Source organism: Notamacropus eugenii, chromosome 1, assembly GCF_028372415.1.
Source record: "Notamacropus eugenii isolate mMacEug1 chromosome 1, mMacEug1.pri_v2, whole genome shotgun sequence".
Classification (NCBI taxonomy): Eukaryota; Metazoa; Chordata; class Mammalia; order Diprotodontia; family Macropodidae; genus Notamacropus; species Notamacropus eugenii.
In genome coordinates this window covers 657,343,857-657,361,830 of record NC_092872.1, presented here as the reverse complement: position 1 = coordinate 657,361,830, position 17,974 = coordinate 657,343,857, and the positions used below count along the sequence as shown (strand labels likewise).

The window sequence follows — 17,974 nt, the reverse complement described above, 5'->3', positions numbered from 1 at the left end:
GTTCTCTTGGGTTTTTCTTTTAAACTGAAAGCATGCTGTCTATAAAGACGTAAAAGAAACAGAGGGCTATAAAAGTACCAGTGAAAACGTATCTCAGGTTGTTTCTCCATAACTCCAAAACGTCTTTGGGGAAGATGGAAAATGTGATTAGTTCTGTGTATGTTCCTGAAAGTCGTTTGCTTTGGTGCTGTGTGAGCAGAGCAGGGAGACTGATATTCAGCAGCGTAAAAATCATACCTATTTCTATCCTTAAGTATATTGTTTCTTCTTTCAGGCAATGTTTGTATGGATTTTAGGTTATTATAGGAATGCCATTAGATTAACTCAGTGTTGAAAATCTTTATGTATGTATGTACTATGGATATAACTATGTAATTTTTTCACCAACTCCTAAACATTCAGGATGACAAACTTTAAGAATTATGAGTTAGTTCATCTCAGATATTTTAAGATAGACACAAAGGTACATAAAATATAAAGAAACAATAAAAAGAAAATAAATACAAATATATCTTACTTCCTTCTAAATAGGGGGATCATTTGGGTAAGTTGATCTCTTGCCTCCTTTACTAATACTTATTATAAGTTCTAGCTTACATTATGTTTTCCTAATAATCAGCACAAACCTTACATAATGTTCAAATCCTCAACAGAGTACATGACACAAACAAGGCCTAGCAGAATGACCTGAATCATAAAATTTAATATCATTCTTTGGACTAACTGAATGTCATCAATCAGGTTGTTTTCTAATTAATTTGATCAGGTGAATGCTGACAATTGGCAATGAACGTAATTCTTTTCACTCTTTATTATTTGATAACAGTAGACTATACACATGAATTTAAAAGGTCTGTTCTAAGGAAGGACTCTAAGTATCTGATTTAAAATATGAAAATTAGTATTAATCAACTAAATTTTGCAAAAATGTCTATACACATTTAAAAAAAGAAACTCCTGATTTGTTGCTTCAAAATAATATCACCTAATCTATTAGTGCTGCCTCTAAAACTATCTCATATAATCAACACTAACTTACTTATTATATAAAATTTATATTTAGCCATTGGTTTTCTGCCTAATGAATGTTATTTTTCCATTTGAAATCTTCTGTTACTCTTTTGCCTAAAATTGTCTTTGACTCAAGGTCCTCTGAAACCAATGACTCAATTTACTCCCTAGGAAGCACTTGGAAACAGGTGGTCACCCAGCTGTAGCAGTGACTATGCAACAATTAAGCCATGTGCCAAATCAGTTTGATTTGTCAAGGAGACAGGATTTGGAGCATCTTCTATGCTGATTTAACTAACAGGTAAAAAGGAAAATTAATGTCTGCTTGCCTCTTATCAATTCTCTTACACAGAAATTATATCAGCTCTCATTCAGGCCTTTAGGTTTTTAGTCCATTTATTATTAGAACAGCACTTGTCCAAAGGCAACAACAGACTTACAGAGGTACCTGCACATTCAAGGTCACTCATATTTGGAACATTTCCCAAAATCTTGGGATAATGTTCATATGGTCCCTTCAGAGACCACTGAGAAATCTGTCTTGCATTTGAAATCATGGGCAAATGGTTTATGAAAAATTTATCTTTTGGGTTTTGTTCATTCTAAGGTCAATAACTTCTTTATGTCATGTACATGTACTATCTATCTATCTATCTATCTATCTATATATATATATATATATGTATACACATACATACATATATACATACAGAGAGAGAGACAGAGAGACAGAGACAGAGACAGAGGGAGAGAGTCTAGAATAAGTGAGAAAGATAGTGAAAGCCTAGTGCCAAGAGATACAGAGGAAAGTCCAAGCACAATAGGAGGGTTTTCTTTGGAGGATTTAATGGAAAATATGAACAAGGATAGGATAGACATGTATAGATAGGTTGTGAACTGCATTGTTGCATGAAGTATCCATACAGATTAGAACACTGATCCATCCAAGTATCAAGTAAGTAGCAGGTTTAACAAGTATATGACCATTTAGCATGCTACAAATATGGTAAATGGCTATTTTTACAAAAGGAATTTCAAATTAAAAATTAGAAATCAAAATTACATGGCATAGTTTCAGAATTACATTGATGGATCCAGTTTCAGTTGCTCAGGAGGAAAATATTACTGTAGGTTTCTATTTATTTCCTCTGGAATTAATAAAAATGTAAAACATTGACTATACCTAAATGTATACCTAGCTAGATCACTGTGAATGAAAAATTAATTCAATTGACTAATCTGAGAGAAAAAAACAATCAATTTTTAATCAGTCAAGATTGAACTGACATGCTTGTACATGTATACATATATGCATGTACACACACATAAATAACATATATATGCAGGTTAATAATATATAATGTGCATATATATAATATTGTATGCCTCTACCTAATTCCAAAGCAGATTTAAAATTGCCAATGGTTGCATGTAGACACCACTGAATGAAGATAAAGTTATTATAAGTATAAACAAAAGATTTTGACATGCTGGAAAAGTATTTAATCCAGAGTGTATTACCATTTTCAATATGTTTCCAGGTTTGGGTGTTTTGTTCTCTGTATAGGACAAACTCTTAACCCATTTTTTTCTGTTTTTGATGGCACTATTTTATATTTGAATAGATCATTTATAAGTATTCTTGTTTAATTGAATTGACATTATATTCAGTGACTTGAATGAACAAAGTTCTTTTTACCCTCTGTCTGTCTTGTTTATAAATATTATTTTGCTATCTTCTTTGCCCCAAAGCACTCTGCTATCTGTCTATCTATCTATCTATCTATCACTCTCTCTCTCTCTCTCTCTCTCTCTCTCTCTCTCTCTCTCTCTCTCTATCTATCTATCTATTTTTCTATCTATCTAGCTGTCTGTCTGTCTGTCTATCTGTCTGTCTGTCTGTCTGTGTCTATCATCTATCTATTGATTCACTTATCCATCTCTCCATATATGATATATGTATATATATTACATATTGCAAATATATATAGAGAGAGTTTCTATATTTTTTGATAACATGATATGATTTTGTTTTATGGTTTCACTGACTGTGTATATATCCTCAGTTATTCTCTTTGAAGTCATCTACTCAAATGAGGAAAATATGTAAATATTTGTAGTATTGTTAATGACTTACCTGTTCATTTCTGAATCTCTAAAAAGATCCTAACTGTCCTAGATATGTACTAAAAAAATACAAATGAGTGTCAAATAGTTCATTTCAATAGCACTAAGAGAGATAATCTGACAAAATTAGTAGAGAGCCAGACTTAGAGTCAGAAAGACTTGGATTCAAGTTCTTTCTCTAATCTAATTGATCCTGACGTTGGATGACCTTTTGGTACTCCAGACAACCTTCTCTGAATATTAGAAATTGGGTGACGACCTGAATTTGGTAGAGTTTTTCATACCAATGAAATTAGACATGTGATTCAAAAAATGTGCTGTGCATACTTGCACTGTAGTGAAAAAAGCTCTGATGCAATAAAAAATATTTTCCAACGAAGCAGAATCAGGAAATAGGAATATAAGAAAGAAAACCCAATATTGATTTTGGTGGGAGGGAAGGGTGAAAGAAATAAAAAGGAACTCTCTCCCACAGAATAAGTGGTGCTTGGTATTCTTTAATTTGCTATTCAAATGACAACGACCATCACTTTGCTATCTTTCCAATATATCAGTACTGGACCAAAGTCAATAAGGGTGGGGGTGAAATCAATGGGAGAATTGTACATTTTCAACGGAAATCTCCCTGTCTCTCTGTATTCTTCTTCTCTGCCAAGTCCTTGTTGCTTTCTTTATGTTTAAAGTGTAATACTCAATAAACTCTAGAAACTAGCTAATGGTGCCATGTAAGTTAGCCAACTGATGTGCTAAGGGATATTTTCATCATACTCCACAATTTTTAGGTTTAGCTATTGTTAACTAAAGATATTACTTCTAGCTGAATTTGAAGGTAGTAGAATTAGATTTGGTATGTCAAGTACGGAATATTTTTTTCAAAAATGCCATTTTTAACTTTTTCAAATATTCTAAACTGACAGAGGTACTCTAGGTCTATTAGAGGGAACTAGTTTCAGTTTATACATAAGAATAATTTCTAATTAACATAATAATTGTATAAATCTGTCTTGGGAACATACTTGAAAAGCTCCTTCTCTTAAGCAATTTAGTCTCCTTGTAACTTTGTTTACACAATTAATTTATTTAACAATCCTTTTCTTCATAGATAGCTATATAATTCAGCTCAGGCCTGTCTGAAGGATCAAAATTCTGAATTCATAAAAACTGAATTAATGAGAGTTTATTTTAAGAAAAAAAGCATAAAGTTCTAGTAATAAGCTGAATGAATGGATATATCTAACAGTATTGATAGGCAGAGAACTCAATGTACTTTTCTATCATGTATCAAGGCTCATCAGGACCGTGAACTTGCAAAGTTAATCCTATTATTTTTTTTAAAACATTCACTGCAAAATTATTCCCTACCTTAATTTGAAGGCATTAACATTTTAAAACAATGCTAATATCTTCCAACTGCTGAGTTAGGGCTTCAGAATACATTGGCAGTTATCAATAAACTTAGAGGTGATAACATTATTGAGAGAAAAGAAGCCACCCTCCCCTCCTTGTCAATATGAAATGAAAATTTTCAAGGTATTTTTCACAAAAGTAAAATGTTTATGTCCCAGGCAATGACTGCAGAAGTTAAAGACTTCTGAGAATTTTCACCCTTCATCCCACCATTCATCTTTTCCTCCTCCATCATTTTACATAAAGAAAATCTCCTCTGTAGGACAGAAAACCCAGCTAATTGGAAATGTTAGAAAAGAGTAGGTCTCCCTTTCCTTTTTACTCTCTAGCTCTTCCTTCCAAACTTTTTATGACTATATCTACCAAAATTCCCTTTCCTTATCTCCACCCAACTCTTTCAACAACAGAGATGAACAAGAATAAACCCTCTGTAATATGACATTTACTTAGAACTTTTTAATAATTCAGTTGTAGTTACGTGTTATGGTGATATCTCAGGTGTGACTATCCTAGTGGGTGACTGATGCAAAAATAAAAATCATGGAAACTGAGGAGGTTAATTAAATTAGGTAGAACACTTAGCAAAATATCTGGGACATTTTGTTCTTTCTGTTTATGTAATCATGCAGACATATGTATATAAATAAAAATGACCTATATTTCTTTTTTTCCTATAATTCTTTTAATGCATATACTTGTGTGACCTCCATAAATATCCTTTTATAAAAAAAAGAATCCTTAAAAGTCACACTTTTGATGAATTCACATTGGCCTTTCCTTCATTTAGTTCCCATTATTTAAATTCTATTTTTTCTGTTCATTTACCTGGAAGATGCCAATCTTCTCCGTGCAAGATAGCCTGTTATTATTTTTTTCCAATATATTTCTATTGCTTTTCTACCCTTCAGGCCACAATTTCCTTCAAGTTTCTTCTGGAGGTTATTTACCTTACCTCTTCTCTTTCTTAGGCACTTTTGACTTAGGCCATTGGCTCCATTTTCTATATTTACATTCCTTTCTACACGTTCTTTTTCATCTACTCATTTCCTTAGTTGATGGACTCTATATTCACTCTCTTCAGTAGCTTTTCCAAGCCTTTACATCCCTCATTAGACATCCCAGGCTTCCCCTCCCCTCTCAATTGATAATTTATCTCAAATCTCAATGAAAAAGTATTAAGGCCATTTTCTAAGAGTTACCTTTTATCCCTTCTTCCTCATCTCCCATTACTCAGACACTTTCCTCCACTATCTCCTCCCATGTAGATGTAGCCATTTTCCTTGTGAAGGAAAATCTTTCTACATGCATAAGTGATCCCTTTCCATCCCATCTTCTCCAGCAGAGTACTTCTTCTATCATCACACTCTCTCACCCTTCTGCCTCTTCCTATCTCCTATTTGCCTACTGCCCACACAAATGGTTTCCCCATCCTTAAGAGACCATTCATCTATACAGTTTTCAAAACCTATCCATGTACCCCTGCTATCTGCATATACACTTTCTTCTTTTTCATGGCTAAACCTCTCAAGAAGTTCATCCACACTTTGTGTCTCCCCTTCCTTTATGTTCATTCTCTTCTTAACTCTGTGTAGTCTGATCTCTGACTGAATCATACCACTAAAACTGAGTTCCCAAAAGTTATCATGCATCTCGTAATTGTCAAATATAATGACCTCTTCTTAATCGTCATCCTTCTTGACCACTCTCAAGCTTTTAACTGTTGATCACTCTCCTATCCTTGGTATCCTCTTCTAAGTTTCCATGAAATGATTTAATCTATTTTTCTTCTACCTGTCTGATGACTCTTCTCAGTCTCATTTGCTGGATCTTCAAGAAAGTCATGCCTGCTAACCATGATATCCCACAGAGTTTTGGCCTGGGCCCTCTTCCCTTCTCCCTCTTTATTATTTCACTGGGTGATCTCATTGGCTCCAGTAGTTTTAATGATGTCCTCTATGCTATTTTCAAGCCCTAACCTCTCTCCTGACCTGTCTCTCATCCACAACTGCCCATTGAATATCTTGAACTAGATGTCCCATAATAGCTTAAATTCAACTAAGTCGCTAAGGCTTGCAACCTGGGTGTCAGGCTCAACTCCTCACTTTCCCAACCACTGCTGGCCATTCCTATTGATTCACAGCATTTCATAGCATTTTCCCTATACACACTTCCTTCTTTCCTCAGATGCTGTCCTCATCCTAGCAAAGATCCTATTACTTCATGCCTAGGTTATTGTAGTAGTCTTTTGGTCTCCCTGCTTCATGTCTCTCTCTTCTCCAGCTTATCCCCCATTCATCTATCAAAGCATGCATCTGACCATGTCATTCTCATTCTCAGTAAATACCAATGACTTTCTATTACCTCCAAAATCAAATATAAGGTCCTCTGCTAGACTTTTAAACCCTTTATAAGCTTTCACTTTCTTTGCTTTCCAATCTTCTTAACTCTCCTACCTGTATTCTAGGATTATGACTGTTCTCTCCTTGCTTCTTTTTGACATACAATACTCCCTCTTCCAACCCTTTGCTCTTTCATGGTCTAATCCTCATGCCAGGAATGTTACCTCTCCTCACTTCTGTCTCCTTTAAGTCTTAGCTAAATCCTACCATATGCAAAAAGTCTTTCCTGGTCTCCTTTATTTGCTAGTGCTTTTACTTGGGGACTGTCTTCAGTTAATCCTGTATATATCTTATTTGTACATAATTGTTTAAATGTTAACTGCCCTATTAAGTCATGAGTTGCTTGAGGATAGGAACTTTTTTTAATCCTCACTGCTCAGCACAATGCCTGGCATATAGTAGTAGGTATATAACAAATGCTTTTTGAACTGATATGTTGATAGAAAAATCTTGATCCACATGAAGCTATTATTATCTGGGATGTACAGAAGACAGCTGGAGAGACATTCTTTTCGGAGGATAATGCTTGGCCATTAGGGTTATACTCAGCATATTTTGTTTGTTTCACATGAACAAATAGGATTTTCCCTTGCATCTTCTTAAGCAGCCTGCTGACAATGCAGCAAGATGAAAGAAATCTAATATAGTTTAAACGCTACTGGTTGACATTTCTCATCTTTTTATTACTTTCCCATTTATATCAAGATAAGAAAAGGGGGTAATAACTGATATCCAGGCTATCCTTTCATCTGGTAATAAAATGAAAATACATGGATTTTATTATGCACTTGAGCAATCCATCAAAGTATATTTTCAAATAACATGATACAGCTTTCTTTACTACATTCTAGTCAAAATAGAGAAGTTAAGTATTCCTAGATTAAGATTCCTTCTCCTTTTCATATTTGGAAACTGAGCTGTAAATAGGAGCAGTGGAAATCTGCTACTTGTCGCTTTGTCTGTGAAATTATTCATGGACTTAATTTTAATAGCATTAGCTTTTTGTAATACCATAAACACTGGTTAAACTGCTAAAATCTGACTACTTTAAAAAGTGCCTGCCAATTTTTTTTTTAATTTGAGTTAGACAAACTGTATTCTAGGAAATTTGAAATGGTCAAAATGTGTCTTGAAAGTAAAAGAAAACAGACATACTTGTGCGTGTGTATGTATGTGCATGTATAAATATACACAAGGTTGTGCTTCAGGCATCCCAAACTGTCTCTTGAGAGTAGATTGTTCAATTTCAGTGTAAGCATTTACATCCCAGAAATTTGTGAACTTTCAATAAGGATTTGATTGATTTCTTTAGACTTTGAAAGTGATGAAGGAAATGTTACTAAGACTGAATTTAAGGATGTTGTGTCTGCTTTCTTTTTTGAGAGCTGGTTGTTAAATATTTAATAGCAAATTTCTCCATATATGTGTAGATGTATGCGTATTTATATTTATATGTTAAAAATCTATGAAAGCCAAATAAAGTTCAGTAAATAAGGGGGGAGGGGAGAATTAGAAAAAAATAAGACTACAGAGAAAGGAAATAAAGGGAACAGGAGAAAGAATAGTTTAACATGAAAAAGTAGAAAGGGAGTGGGGTAGAAAAAGACAGAAAAGAAGATATGGGAGGATTAGGAAAAGAATGAAGAGGTAGATAGAAGGTAGATGCTTAATGAAAAAAGGAAGCCTTCTTAAAAGAAAGTCATTTGACGAGCATTGGTCAGAATCAGATAATTACAACTTAAAGCCTAGGCCTAAGGCTGTTTTGTTTGGAAAAGTGTATCAGATCTTAGTAGGATTATGTGCTATGCAAAAAAGAAACAATTTAATGGTAGTCAGTGAGGGAAATTCGTATTCTTAACACTAATTTCAGATAGCACTAGACATCTGTTTCATATTTAAAGAGTTGGTTATGTGATATGAAAATAGACAGGTCTTAACCTATATTTGATAGGACCAAACTAGATATTCAAATCTACTGAATGGGTAAATGTCAAGGGATTATAACACCAAAAATTTTAAGGGGAGGATAAAAAGGCAATTAGAGGCACTATTAAGATCAAATACTTAGAGCTGGGAGAGGCACTCAGAATTAATAATACTGGTGACCAAAATGAGGGACAAAGAGGAGAGAGAGTACCTCTAAGGTTACATAGGTCCTAAGTGTCTGCCATAATTTGAGTCACAGCTTCTCATTCAAGCCCATTACTCTTTTTATTATGTGATAATGCCTTCAAATTTGGAACAAACATTTTTAAGGAACAACAATAAACAATGTGATAACATTAATAATTAATAATGTAATAATATTCTCTAAGACGTGTTTTATGGAGATTAAGGTATGGAAGCATTTATCTGGACCACAACATATTGAGAATTCTAGCTCACAGAATAACTGCGAGAGACTATTTGAACACTACTAATTCAGAATTTGGGGTCATTTATATACAACTTTGCCTAAGTTTTACTTTGGACTACCTATGAAGGAGACAGTTAATTACATCAACAAGGCTGTAGAGGAGATGTTTAAACCTTTTTTTAAGACAACAAATGTGTATAAATAGCAAGTCAGCCACCGTTTACCTAAAATAATCCATGGGATAATTACAGATTTCCCACTATTTGTTAATCATTGGTTGCTATTTCTATACTTACCTAAAAACAATACCACTTTTTTGATTGCAGGAGAAGAATATTTTTCCTATTTAAAAATTCTGAACTCAACAAATATCTAGTAAAAGAAAAGGCTTCTATATGAAACCATACTTCTCTATTTTGCATAACTTTCTTTTTCTTTTAATTACTGTTTCTCATGAAATATTTTTAACTCCTTCCCCCCCAACTCATATTGATTCCCCTTATGATTACTACCAATTATCATGGTTTGGTAGCATTTTTCCATGAATCCTATAATGATCTGGTTTCATCTTCCTGATTATGCAAAGCTCCATATGTGTTCCAAGGAACTTGTTGAATAAGGAAGCTCTTACATTTTCATTCAAATGTCATAGCTACATTAGGAATGTCCATGAGATGATTTGATCAGGAAAGGTTATTTTTTTTAAAAGTTGATAAAAAGAAGATGAAAGGTGGTATTCTGATCTGGCATGCAAGCCTTTATCTATTTCATGTTCTCAGACCCACCATGACAATGGTACTGTGGGGGACGAGGCACATAATCTCACTCTGAGTCATTCAATAGGTAGCCCTCTAAGTAGATTGCAAGTTCCAAATGCCAGTCACATTTAAACAATGACAAATGATATAATTCACATAAAAGAACTGTTTGGCCTTGGTATTTGTGCAAAGATGGTCAGTTTGTAATCTAAACTATCAAAGCTGACATGTCACCTTTGAATAGAGAAAATGCCTTTTTTAAAGCCTTCTCTCAATACAGGAAAGTGAACTCAATGTGGGAAGGGTAAAAGAGTCCATTATACCATTCAGAAGTTTTTGACTGTTATTATTTTCTAGTCAGAATAAATGGCAGCAACTCAGGACCTGACAAATAGAAATACACAGTGAAATTTAAATTTGCTCTTCCCCTAGGGAAAAGTGACAAAGGGATCTTTCCTCTTTGCATTTCCTAAAGGTTTCAGATATAACATTTGAGTGCCAAATACAGAGCTGTCAGAAATCTCTGGCACTCTAAAAAGACCATGTGTGTGCCCAGATATTTCTCTGCCCTCCTTCTGCTTTCCCATCATTCCACTTTTCCCAATTTATCATAAAAGCTCTGAAAATAGAAACATCTAAATTTTAGCTTTTTAAAAAAAAATCCTGATGAAGAAACTTTAGTTCCTATTAATGTGGAAAGCAGGAAAATGATTAAGGCTTAAAGGAAGCAGCAGAGATTTCTGGGGGAATGGTAGATAAAGTAGAAGAGGAATTTAATCATAGAGGTTCCTAGTAAAACTTTACAACTTAAATTTTTAACATCACAACCTCATTTTGAATTAGATCTGGACTTGATTTTAATTTTTTTCTAGCTTTGTTTTATGGTATTTTATGATGATTTTTCTTGCTTTGTTTTATGATTAAGTTAATCTCACAAAACCTTTGCTGAGATATCTTTTTTTTTCTGAAAAAAACAGGCATGAATCTTTGATGTAATTAATAAAGGTACATATGTTTTCTATTTTTCAGAAAATCATACATATCTACAATTCTGTCTTTGTCCAGGACTTGGTGTAGGACAAGTAATTTTCTTTTATATCAGAGAGAAAAACTACAAAATAACAGCTTTCCCTCAAAATTGAAGGAAATATATAATGAATTTTCTACTAAAAACAAAGATGAAATTCCAGGAAAATTTAGAGAAAAGGAATAGGTTTAGTAAGGATAGAAACTTAAGTTTTTCCCACTAGTAGTTGAATGAGGAAAAGAATATTTAACCAAAGGAAAAGATAATTTTTAAAGGAGATAGATATCAAAAAGCATAGGTTTTTTTCCCATATACATCCAAGATGAAATTCATAGACTTAAATGTTCTTAATTTTATCAATGTTTCTATTCCTTATTAGATAGATGTTTTAAAATCAAGGTTGTCAATTCTAAGATGTGTCATGTGTTTATTCTAAATTAAAATGAAATTATTGTATACAAAACTAAAATGTCTGGAAAAGAACAATTTTTTCTGACATGAAAGGATTTTCTACAGATTCGGGAGAAATATAGCTTCATGATTTGTGGGGAGAAAGTATTTACTGAGAAAAGACACTTTGTGAAAGCGACCATGGCCATTGGAAGTCCTGGAGCAAAAGTAAGATTGTGAGACTAAGCCCAGAAACGATTTTTTCTTTGAAAAAGGGTAGAAGCAGTAGAAATACATTAGCCAACTATCAAGGAATTTTGCTTATGGGATTTTTAACCCATGTAATGATAATCAGTATATAGTTTATAAGTTTAATTAGTGCTTCAGTCACCTTGATAAATTTGAGAGGTCATTTTTTTTAAAGTACCAAAAAGTGTAAAGTAAACCATTTGAAGAACAATCATGCAATTTCAAATGGCTAATGCTATTTTAATAATCACGTTTGCTTCTGTATCAGCAAGGTTTTGTTTCTGTTGCTTTCCTTCTGGCTTAAATTAATATAAAACCTATTTTTTGGTACTATTCAGACAATTTATTGACGAATAGAAGTATGGTCAATAATTTTGATATTTGGACTCACGGACTTTCATTCATCATTCATTCACTAAGGTTAAAGAAAACATTTTGGTTTTCCAGTACCACTAAAAAAAGACAAACTTTAAATATGTTAAAATCAGTTGTAACTATAATGTGATCAACAAAATCTGAAGAAAAAACTGAAAATAAAATTATTCAATGATGTAATTTAACTTAAAGACAGTCTGTAAATGATACAGACTCCAAATAAAATCACAGTCCACTCTCCTTTCATGTGCTATAATCTAAATTTTAAATAAGCCTCTTTCCATGCATCTACTTTCATAATCATTGGCATGCATATCATCATAATAAATGTTTAAATTTAAAGGTGTTTTTATAGCTATATGATTAAGGTGTAAAAATTCATTATGTAAATTTAATTTTTGCCATGGAAACACTTTAAGGAAATTGTATCCTATGGATAACAGACTCAGAAAGACAACTTTCTAAGTCATTGGTTCATGTTTTAGGATAATTCATAAAGGAAACCACAACACCATGGAAATTAAGTGACTCTGACTCCAGTGAGAAATGTGAGGTAAAAAAAGGAAGAAATAGGAAATGATCCTATGATCATAGATTTACAATTTCAAGGGACCTTAGGGGTCATACAGTACAATGTCCTTCTGTACATGAGAAGTGAGTTTCCTGTCTGGGATTACTCTTGTATCTGGTCATTAATGAAAAGACTAAAAATAGCAACTAGAAGTAGACAAATTATAATGCCACTTCTACTACCCATGGATCTATAAAGGGATGAATGAACCATTTCTGTAGTTGGCTTTTACAGAATTCTTGTCACCCTCTTTCTCATTGAAACTTAAAAATGATCATGAGAAAAACTGCTCAATTAGAGAAAGATCACAATGAATTTTTACACCTATAGGATGAGCTGAAGTACTTCAAGAGTGACTTAATGGGTTTTTGGAAACTCTAAACATCACTGTATTTTTTCAACTAGCTTACATCATTTTATAATGGAGGAATAACATTTTAAAAATTTTGAATAGGAACTTACTGGAATTACAGTTAATCCTGATACAATCTAGATGGGGAAGAATAGATGAAAAATGAAAATTTATCCTTCAAGGTAATAGCTGCAGACATCCAATAAAATCACAGTCCACCCTTCCGGGGACAGACACATGCAAATATGGCCACTCCATGTCATTTTTCTTTACATACTACTGTAACCCAGAATTATTGCCATAAAACTTCACTGTTGGAACAACAATAAAAGGTAAAAAATGGCCAATTTCAAACAAAGCTACATGGTGACAAATCTAAGTGAAAAATCATTCTTAACTGTCAAAGATGCTTGACTTAGCCAGGCTGCAACTTTTTTCCCATCTGTGAAAGAACAGAGAGTTGGTCTCCAGGTAACTAAAAAAAAGTGCTCCGTCACAATGGGGTACAGAGCAGTCCCAGCTAGGCTCAGACATCTGGGACCTCAGAGATCCAGTATCCCACAAAGGCTTCCATGATTTTTCTGAATGGAAGGTCTTAAATAGAATAAGTTGTAATCCCTTCCTTTAGCAACTGAGGTATTTCTTATTCCACGTGAATGGACACAAATTATCACCAGATCATTATAGGCAAGATTCTATGGCTTATGTGAGTAGGCCAAGGAAAGGCATCCTCAGGTGTCACTGGCGCTCAAGGGGTGCACTTTCTTCAGGCTACCCAAGCCTTTTCTCTCACACAGGTCCTTTCTTTCCCATTAGTCTCCTTTCATAACTTTTCCTCTCTAGCAAGCTAACAACATGATTTTTGTGAACATGTGAACATGGCCCTGGAATAATAATTGATTACTTAATTTCTTAAAATTGTTTCGGACTATTACATACCATATTTATGGACAGTGAATTTTGTTCAAAGGGCATTTGGGATGATTTTTTTTTTTGATATGTGTGTGTTCTTCAGTGCCTTTGGGGAGCATGAAAAATAGAAACCTAGATTCTGTTTCCATATAGCTGAGTTTGTCATGTGTCGTCAACCGCATCAGAAAAGTGGTTGCAAACAGCCAGGGACCAGCACGTACACAACTCTTTCCACAGAATGCTTTGCTGAGGGAGGGTCTATCCCCATTTAATGAGGACATAGAGTAGGGGTTTGTTGTTCTTTGTTTAAAGAAGTCCTTTAAAGCTTTTATTTTTTTAAAATCATCATGTAGTAATCAGATGGTGCCACTAGAGGGAACTCTAAGAGAACAGTCAAGAAAAGTAGGAGTTCATAGGTGGACTTTGCTGTTTAAAAGTATTCAAATTCTACATATTTTACATTTTATAACCTACCACTACCTAGTGTAATTTGAGGATTTGGGTGGGATTTTCATATCTTGTGTACCTCATGACACAATGACATAAATTTTTAACCAAGGACTTTAAAAAAATGAAAAGCTACTTATTTTCTTAAACCTAAACCATTTTTAATTTAACTTTCTTCTGTATTCTCATTACTTTTGTATTTCCATTTTGAAATCATAAGCAAAGTAGCACAGCCTATAAGTTTAGAACCATAAGAAAAAGATATTGTAAGTACAGTAAAACCTCATGAATTTGGACCCCCTCCAATTCGGAGATGGTAATTATCTTTATACACCTTGAGCATGCTTCCTTTTGCATTATCTAGGAAGAATTATTCATTAAGGAAATCACCACCACCTACAAGATTTTAGGGAAAATGTTTAGCCTACCTAGGAAATAAAAGTTCTCCGGTATTTAAAAAAAATCATATATATATGCATAGGTCGTTTCATTTTTTTTTTTAAAGGGGGCAATTAGAAACAATTCTTATGTAATCACTAAAATAGCTCTCGTTTGACCTGTACTTGACAGCATCTTATTATCTGCTAGTTTTATATGCTTGTCCTTGAAAGCAAAACAGCTGAATGTAATCTACAAATCAGACTTTTTCTTATTTTCAATTTTCCCTACAAAATTAAACCACATTTGTGAGGTTTTACTGTAGTTTACTTAGAAGTGTACTTTCTAAATACTAAATTAAACCAGGAAAGCATTACTTTTCTGTAGAAGAGTCTGTGTTTTTAGTGTTCACATGGCTGTTTGCTCAGGGCCGCAGACTTTGGGCATTGAAGGGTTGTGGGTTATCGTTTGATAGTAAAATACCACCACACAGTAATTCAGAACAGAGATGGGTTACTACCTTGTCTGACTGTTCAAAGGAAAAGCCCATCAGAGAAGAGAGTACCAAAACACTACAAGAAAATTAGATATTTGGTATATGGAATGCTTATAAAAAGCAGATTGATCTGCATTCAAGTGCAGGGGTGAATTTAAATGTAACTAATTGGAAAATTTATGTTTGCAGCACTCAAAATAAGTATATATTTTCCTGAGAAATCCCAAGATAAACTGGGCTCCCCTTTTGAGAACACTCTGCAAGGTAATAGGAGTTACACGATGACAGATTATGTTAGGCTCAGTTAAAGCAAACCAAAAAAAGATGCAAAAGTAAAATTTTACAGAAAAACATAAAAATAAATACCTTTAAAAATGGAGATTAGATCATTAAATGTGTTTACTTCCCATAGCAAACAGGCTGCTTGGTGAATGATTGCAAGCAAAAACAAACCCGGTGAAAAATGTTAGTTCAATGGGGGAAGGGAAATTGTTACCTAGGTTGACCGTCAGTTTCACACGCCCTGCATCAAGCTCTAAGCGGAGAGTATCTGCAGAATCTCTAGATGTGGTTGCCATTAAAATGCCATAGGCTCGCTGAGATCGGAATCTTAAGGACACATCCTCTGCCTCTGTGTGCATCACCACAGGAAGTTGGATTTTCATAAACATACTTCCATCATAGCTCAAGACAGTTGCCTCTGCAAAAAGGGGAGAAATAAAATTTCCTTTATTGGTTTAGTTCACTTGCACTTTTCAAAGGAAGAAAGGTCATACATTAGAGATGTGCCCAATTGGCACTGAATGTGTGAATTTAACCTTTTATTTTCAACTATCGAATTCTCAAAACTGAAAAGAAAAATTCACATTAGTAGACTTCATATAGAAGGTGAGACTGACTTTTTTTTTAACATTACAAGTATCAGAGACATTTACGAGGACAAAATTTCCAATGAAGAAATTGAAAGAGAAAATGATATGGCAGTCAGAATGCTTCACTAGAAGTAGTCTAGGGATTAAGATTTCATTTTTGACTTTGCCACTAAGTGGACAACCTTCAACAAGTCACTTACTTTGTTAAGACAAAGTTTACTCATCAGTAGTATGCAGAGATTGAGTAGGAACATCTCTATAATCTCCTCAAACTCTAAAAATCCAAGATTTTAGGAATATTTCTTTATTGATCCATATAACTTAAAGTGGGAAGACATTTAAGAGCCCATGTCTTCCACATTCTTTATTTTATAAATAGGAAAACTGTGATCCAGAGTACTGAAGTGACTTGTCAAATGTTACATAGCTAATAAGTAGAAAAATGACATTTGAAAACATATCATCTGACTCAAAATCTATGGCCCTGACCTGTATTTCATAGCTGCTTCTAATCACTTTGGTGAGTACTGTTGATTCATAGGAAAAAAAGAGGAAAGAAGGAAAAATGCCTTAACTGTATCCTTTTAATGTCCTTTTCTACATTGCTAAGTAGGAATGACACCATCCTTGCCAAGATAATAATGCCCCATTTTTCTGAAGGCAGTTACCCCTACAAGTTGGTGATAAACACCTACCCTAGAAGAAGTAGACTTCAGAGCATGAAGGAGCATGTGATATTGACAATGTCGTTTTAGTAGGAATTTCTAGCGAGTAAATTTGGAAGGTATTAGCAAATTAGCACTTAGAGAAGTTCCTCTTAGTACAGAGCCACTGGTAATAAATTGAAAAACTATTTTCAGAAAAGAGCCAATAATTTACACCCTATGGGTGTTGAACTTTGCAAAACAAATGTATCTTTGGATAATGCGAACATCTTAGAATACTATATAAGAAAAAAATATTTGGAAATTAAATTACTAAACCACCTATCTGAAAATACAGATTACCAATATTTTAGAGTTAGAAGGACTGTCAGTGGCCAACTAGTCTACCCTTTAGCTGAATAAGTATCTCCTCTGAACCCAAACTAAAAAAGTTGACATCCTTCACGTTTCACTTGAAAACCTTCAAGAGGGAGAACACACTAGCTCCCAAGGAAGTCCATTACATTTTTGTATGGCACAAATTATGAGGATATTTTTATTGACATCAATGTTAACATAATGATTAGCTTTTCAGATGTAATTATATTTATTAGTAGGGTTGTATTTGGGGCATAGGGCTTCTCAAGTATATTTTCCAAAAAAGATAAAAAAGCCATTCTCTCCGGAAATTGAATGTTGAATGGAATCCATATTAAAATGCTTTTTCACTCTTTAAATTATTTTAGTTGGTTAAAAGAGTTTATCCATGAATTATATTATCAAATAAATATTGTCAATGATAATAGATAGTATTTAGGAACAATTGATCTAACAATTAGTCATATCAGGTAGATCAATTACAGTGATTACAAACATTACTTTAAAAAGAGTTGAGTTGAATTAGTTAATGTGAAAATTTATGACAAATTCAGTCACATCAACTTATCAACTGATTTTTCAAAATAATCAGATTTTCAATTGCTTTACATTACTTCTTTCCCTCTCTGTTCCCTCCAAAAATCAGTTTGTAAAGATAGATAATAGTCTAAATCAAAGTCCTAATAAGAGAGGATTTTTCTGACATTAAGAAGTATGTCTTCTGTCTTCAGTAAAATCTGACTGTAATGCACTATATGGCAAAAGTGAAAGGCTAAACTGGTGTAGCTAAAACTCTGCTAGACCCTCTCAAGCTTGAAGGGTTTT

The 17,974-nt window shown here is 33.6% G+C and overlaps 1 protein-coding gene across 19 annotated transcripts in view; it reads right to left on the bottom strand.

Moving 5' to 3' along the window:
- NRXN1 (neurexin 1) overlaps positions 1-17,974 on the bottom strand; it is a 1,424,087-nt gene that overhangs the window by 778,533 nt on the left and 627,580 nt on the right. For 11 of the 19 annotated variants that reach the window (XM_072635587.1, XM_072635590.1, XM_072635592.1 and 8 more), the window contains 2 exons: positions 15,752-15,955; positions 13,133-13,159 (listed from right to left, as the gene is read on the bottom strand). In XM_072635587.1, coding sequence (XP_072491688.1) covers positions 13,133-13,159; positions 15,752-15,955 — 231 coding nt within the window. The remainder of the gene's footprint in view (positions 1-13,132; positions 13,160-15,751; positions 15,956-17,974) is intronic. The other 8 variants (XM_072635593.1, XM_072635598.1, XM_072635600.1 and 5 more) reach the window with 1 other exon arrangement.